Source organism: Miscanthus floridulus, chromosome 4 (assembly GCF_019320115.1).
Source record: "Miscanthus floridulus cultivar M001 chromosome 4, ASM1932011v1, whole genome shotgun sequence".
Classification (NCBI taxonomy): domain Eukaryota; kingdom Viridiplantae; phylum Streptophyta; class Magnoliopsida; order Poales; family Poaceae; genus Miscanthus; species Miscanthus floridulus.
Genome location: NC_089583.1, coordinates 77,813,700 through 77,820,247, shown reverse-complemented (window position 1 = coordinate 77,820,247; position 6,548 = coordinate 77,813,700). Strand labels below are relative to the sequence as shown.

Here is a 6,548-nt window from a genome sequence, read left to right as displayed (position 1 = left end):
CCTTGACCCAGCACTACTTACTGCAACTGTAGACAGGTGCGAGTGCATTCTTTATATGTAAACTTTCTTGTAACAAATTGGAGGCAACTAACAGTCGTTCTACTCTTATAACAGGTGGAGGCCTGAGACCCACACGTTCCACCTACTTTGTGGCGAGATGACCTTGACGTTGCAGGACGTGAAGGCTATTTTAGGCCTTCGGTTGGGGGGACTTCCAGTGACAGGGATAGTTGACAACGATCACTGGAGGGAGCTGGTGGCTCAGTTTACTGGCTTTCTTCCACCGAACGACGATGCTTCCAAGAAAAATAAGTGAGTAATTCAAGCCTATTTAATACTTGCATTGCTTTACAACTGGCATCGGGTCTCATTTTTTTGATCAATTACAGGAAAAGCTCTAGTGTTTCGTCGTCCTGGATCACAGAGCGCTTTGAGTACTTGGACCCATAAGCTGAGGAGGCACAGATCGACAGGTTCGCTCAAGTGTGGCTTTGGCACTTTCTTGGTGCTTTCCTCTTCCCAGATGCCTCGGGCAACACCATCAGCTGGATCTTCCTTGACATACTTCGCTAGCCGTGGGAGAACATAGCGGGGTACAGCTAGGCAGCGCAGTCCTGGCATGGACGTATCGACAGCTATGCGTTGCCTGCCATTGCACCTCAGGACATGTGAACCTTGGGGGTTGCTCCTACCTACTCTAGGTTTGGTGTTGGGAACGATTGCCCATTGGGAGGCCTCTTAATAATGGTTTACCGGTAAGTACTTCAGTTCATTATATTCTTCCAGGCAGTTAGATATGATGAGATTATATATTGCTAATTCATTATCGTGTTCAATGCAGCGATGGAACGGGCATGATACACTCCCTACAGCTCTGTATATCTGGACGGAAGCACAGTTAGTTAGAGGGAATGCGTGGCGCAAGTACATGGAGTATACGGACGGTCTCGACGCCCTGACACAACATCAGGTTACGCTCTCTATACTATCATAGCAGTGTCTTCTTCTATGTACACTATATCACAACCTAACATAATTACGAAATTTCAAGTGTTTTGGTGTCCTTGGGATTCTCCAGAGCTCCAGGGCTATCTGAGTCCTGTCACTAGGGATGAGTCACACGAGTATCGCTGTGACGTCTCTCTTATTTTCTTCTATGTGGTCAAGATTCACTTGCCCATCCGGGTATGCAGACAGTTTGGAAGAATGACAGGCTGCCCACCACCGCTTTACTCCACCAATCAAGAATTGCATGGGTGTGTTATCGATTAATAACAATGCTACAATTCATAGGTCTGTTTGGTACAACTAACATTGTTTTGTTGCAGGTTTGACCGCAGGAAGAGGTACAAGACCAAGGATTGACGCGTGACACACAGCTCGTACATCCATTTGTGGCAAACCAGGGTACCATATGCGGTCCTTGCGGGTCCTCCACACGACCAGCACACCTTCGACGAGTACCTGCGGTGGCTTCATAGGTCTACGAGGACACATATCAAGCCCCCGTACACTGACGTGGCGATTAACGAGGACTCAGAGGAAGATGTCATCGAGGATGTGTACGACGTTACCACTAGGGAGGACACACAGCTACAGAAAGCCCCGCTTCAAAGATACGTGGTAAGATACTTAAATGGTACAATTTGTTATCCTTTTGGTATTAAGTATGTGTACTAAAACTGTCCAACCGCGTTTCTATACCTAGGCGACACAATTGTCAAGGCTGCCCAATGAAGCAGCGTTCCAGCTTCACGAGTCTAGAGGGCAGAGGCCAGGCGTTCTCGCAGCTTTTGTGGAGGTAAACATAAACTTGTCCGTTTTGAAAATGTTTCTTTAGTGTATATGCGTTTGGGTAATGCACTAACTTTAACGTCTATTTATGCAGAAGGTAAAGAAGAGCTGCAGGAAGCTAGCTCAGAAGCTGAGCTGCATGGACACTCCTTATGAGGAACCGTCACTCTCGGCGCGGTCGGGTGGCATGTCTTCAGCCTCTTTGAGGACACCAGCCGGCTCTTCTCAGCCGATGACTTCGGCGTGGTCAGGGTGCCACTTCCGTGGTGCGTACACCACCACATCTTAGCGCTGGGAAGGACCCTACAACCAAGGACGACGAGGACGACGATGACAACGACCCCCCGGGCTTCCACAGACAGCACGACTAGTGGGACGATTAGCCGCAACACAAGATCGGTATGTGTCAGCTAGGTGGTGCCCCACTTGGTACCCAAGAAGCCTCACAGGTACTATCAAAGATAGTTTATTTAAATACGTAGGCTCCATGAACTAACGATCATAAAGAATTATAAGTAATCGTGCGTATCATATACCTATAGGGTACGAGCCGTACGCACCGTCGACCCGACCATACCGACTTGGCTACACTCCCAATGTGTTGCTAATAAATCCGAAGAGACAGAGGCGTCCGAGGAATCCTTACACTCCTGAGTCTTAGTTTGTTAGGTTAAACTGAATATTGGCATTCGAAACTTGCGGGGTTATTTGGTTATGTTATCTCAAACTTATGTCAAAACAATGAATATGTTATGTGGCAGCTTGTCAACTTGCTTCTTATTCGTTTCTTTGAGTCGCGGCAGCACTGCCGGCGAGATTAAGTACCCTGCGTTCGGGAACCGGCAGTCCCGGCGTATCTGGACGCCGATGTCAATTTTTCGTAATTGATTAGTTAAAATGGTGCATAACCGTATTATGAAAAACGAAAAACTAATCATTGGCTTATCAAATTCTCTACTCGGCAGTGAAAAAACTCAACAAAATACGAGCGCGACGCGTTTCGATTCAACCATCTAGGTAGCCCGGGCGGGCGGCGGGCGCAGCGGCCAGGTGGTGTGGCTGCTCATGCGGTATATTTGGTCCAGCCGTGAAAAAACTCAACAAAATACGGGCGCGACGCGTTTCGATTCAACCATCCAGGTAGCCCGGGCGGACGGCAGGCGCAGCGGCCAGGTGGTGTGGCTGCTCGTGTGGTATGTCTGGTCCGGCCGCGCCACGCAACAGGGCGCGGCACTGTCGCGCCAAGGTCGGTGGCGCGGCAGGACCTGCCACATCATCGGTCCCCCGGGCCGACCCACGTCACGTCAGTCTCTGCCGCGCCACCATGCATGCCGCGGCACAGACATTTGGCCGCGCGCAGGACAATAGGCGCGGCCAAAAGTGTTAGTTTTAAAAAAAATCCGACAATGTTAGATTTAAAATTATATTAAAAAAGGGTTAAAATTAAAAAAAATCTTTCTCTCAGGGTACCGAACTAGCGACCGGATTCATAATCCAAAAGAAAAGCACATGCATGGCATGGCTAATGTATACGACAGACCAGTCTTTCCCGGCTAATTGCTCTCCCTAAACAAACATAACGTCGCCGGCAAACAGGACATTCCAGAAGACCAGAACTCATTCACCTGCCAAGGCTGCTGCCATGGTACAACAACGTTGAAGGTTGAACGCGGAACGGGCACAGAAAATGGCCCAATCATCCGGAAGATCCGCCCGAATCTGGCCCTCTTGCGAGTTCCGTGCTCCAACCTCGCCGGCAACGACAACCCACGACGCCTCATGGGCCCTTCCTTCCTCGCTCCCGCTTCCACTCCGCAGTTCCCACCTCACACCCTCCACCGCAAGGCTCAACTAAGCCGACCCCACTCGTCCGGTCGGTCCGCGTGCCCGCCTCCCGTTGGCCCGCGCCGAGCACCACATCACACCGCTAGCGCTACATACAAATAAGCGAGCCACCGGCGCCCAACGACTTGCCAAATCCCGTGTGCCGCCGCGCCCGAGCCCACACCCCAACCAACGTTCCCCCGGGCCCCGCAAGGAAAACCATGTGCCGCGCGGCCGCGCCCGCCACGTTCCCACGCGCCAGGCGCCACTAAATCAGCAGCGCCTGGCCGCCCGGAGCTCCCAGATGCGGCAACGACAAAGCAGGCAGCAGGCAGTAGTAACAGTAAGCAGCAGAAACCATGGCGAGATCAGGGCGGGAAGGGGAGGAACGGAAGCTGGTGCTGGGCAAGTACGAGCTGGGCCGCCTGCTGGGGCAGGGCACCTTCGCCAAGGTCTACTACGCGCGGGACCTGAGCGCCGCCGGCACCGGTGGCACGGGCAGCAGCAGCAGCGTGGCCATCAAGGTGATCGACAAGGCGCGGCTGCGGCGCACGGAGGGGATGATGGAGCAGCTGCGGCGGGAGATCTCCATCATGCGGATGGTGCGGCACCCCAACGTGGTGGGCATCCGGGAGGTGCTCGCCAGCCGCTCCCGCGTCTTCGTCGTCATGGAGTACGCGCGCGGCGGGGAGCTCTTCGCCAAGGTGGCCCGGGGCCGCCTCACCGAGGACCACGCGCGCCGCTACTTCCAGCAGCTCGTGGCCGCCGTCGGCTTCTGCCACCGCCGTGGCGTCGCGCACCGGGACCTCAAGCCCGAGAACCTGCTGCTGGACGAGGACGGCCGGCTCAAGGTCACCGACTTCGGGCTCGCCGCGCTGCCCGAGCAGCTGCGCCACGACGGCCTGCTCCACACGCAGTGCGGCACCCCCGCGTACGTCGCGCCCGAGGTGCTCAGGAAGCGCGGCTACGACGGCGCCCGCGCCGACCTCTGGTCCTGCGGCGTCGTGCTCTACGTCCTGCTCTGCGGATTCCTCCCGTTCCAGCACGACAACTACGTCAAGATGTACCAGAAGATCTTCAAGGCCGACTACCAGGTGCCGCCCTGGGTCTCCGGCGACGCGCGACGCCTCATCGCGCGCCTGCTCGTCGTCGACCCCGCCAAGCGCGCCTCCATCGCGGAGATCATGTGCACGCCGTGGTTCAGGAAGGGCTTCGTGCCGCCCGCCCTTTCACCCCCGGTAACGCCCCCCAAGAAACGGTTGGACGCCGGAGACGACGACGGCGGTGCCCTCTTCGACACCGGCGGCGGCGACGACGACAACAGCAGCAGCAACTCTGCTGGCACCACCACCTCGCCTCGGTCCTGCAACGCGTTCCAGCTCATCTCCTCCATGTCCTCCGGGTTCGACCTGTCGGGGCTGTTCGAGAACGAGCAGAAGGCCGCCACCGTGTTCACGGCCCGCGCGCCGGCGGCCACCGTGGTGGAGAAGCTGGAGTCCGTGGCACGCGCCCTGGGGTTCGAGATCACCAGGGGGAAGGGCTGGAAGGTGAGGATGGAGGCCAAGGCCGAGGGCACAAACGGGCGCCTCGCGGTCACCGCCGAGGTGCTCGAGGTGGCCGTGGACGTGGCGGTTGTCGAGTTCGCGCACGACGCCGGGGACGCGCTGGACTTCAACAAGTTCTGCGCGGTGGACGTCCGCCCGGGGCTCGCGGAAATCGTCTGGGCGTGGCAGGGCGACAGCCCGCCCGCGCCGGCCGCCGCCGTCGGGACCGCGTGAACAAACGGCCCCTTCTCGTCCTGGCGTCCCCGTCTGTGATGATGTAAATGTTGTATGCGACTTTTGCGTAGGAGTTTAGTTACACGACTGCACTGGCACCAGCTTCATACAGCATGTAAGTAAAGTTTTCGTTGTTGCTTCGAGACAGCCATGGCTAGTTTGTTATGCGTCATGTGTTGTACAGGAACAGGAAGAGAACAGGTGCACAAAATTAAACAGAGGTGTTTTGTCGACACGACACACGAGAGTCGAAGCGAGCCGGGGAGTGCTCGATCGGCTTGCAAAGTTTTGTACGATTATAATCTGAATTTTGTGGAGATGTGTACATACAAAATTTTGTTCATGATCAAATCAATTTAGTTTTGGTCCCCATATAGTTTTAGGTGCTGTTTAGTTCCCAGAATTTTGCAAAATTTTTCAAGATTCCCCGTCACATCGAATCTTTGGACGCATGCATGAAGCATTAAATATAAATAAAAAATAAAACTAATTACACAGTTTAGACGAAATTCACGAGACGAATCTTTTAAGCCTAATTAGACTATGATTGAACACTAATTGCCAAATAACAACGAAAGTGCTATAGTACCATTTCACCGAAAATTTCGCCAACTAAACAAGGCCTTAGCCCATCTGAATGATTGTGCCATTCACAATTAAATCAATGATTACTATGTCATTTTCACAGGATCTAGGTTGTTCTTGAGCAGCGATGGCTTTTCATACCAGTCTTCGAGTACTACTACCAGATGTTCAACAAGGTGGAAATTTTGGTGTTCCATAGTTAATTACACGATGATGATTTAGGGTCCATGCAATTCTTTGATATTTTTCTTAGAATCTTTTTCTTGTGAAGGTGATCGTTGTAGTAGTCCCTATAATAAACTTGCTCTTGTGTCCTATTTGAAATTGATTATGGCACTGGCTTTGTTTTTGGTTCAATTGATTTAGAAGATGCACAACTCATCATGATGTCAAGTAGTAGTCAAATGGCCTTTCGCCCTTTCCCAACCCCCAAGTTAATTATTGTTGCTTTTTTTTGGTTGAAACCTAATAATTGTGCTTGTGTATTATTGATAAGGAAAAATAGAGCACCACTAATATGATCTTTGAGAAAAATAAAGTAAGCTGGGTATCAGATAGTACGAAAGT

At 52.9% G+C, this 6,548-nt stretch overlaps 1 protein-coding gene across 1 annotated transcript; it reads left to right on the top strand.

Annotated features, from left to right (window-relative positions):
• The first annotated feature begins 3,762 nt into the window (after nt 1–3,762).
• LOC136551785 (CBL-interacting protein kinase 16-like) lies at nt 3,763–5,989 on the top strand. The gene has a single exon (XM_066543328.1). The coding sequence runs from the start codon at nt 3,978–3,980 to the stop codon at nt 5,394–5,396; it is 1,419 nt and encodes a 472-aa protein (XP_066399425.1). The 5' UTR covers nt 3,763–3,977; the 3' UTR covers nt 5,397–5,989.
• Nucleotides 5,990–6,548: the final 559 nt, after the last annotated feature.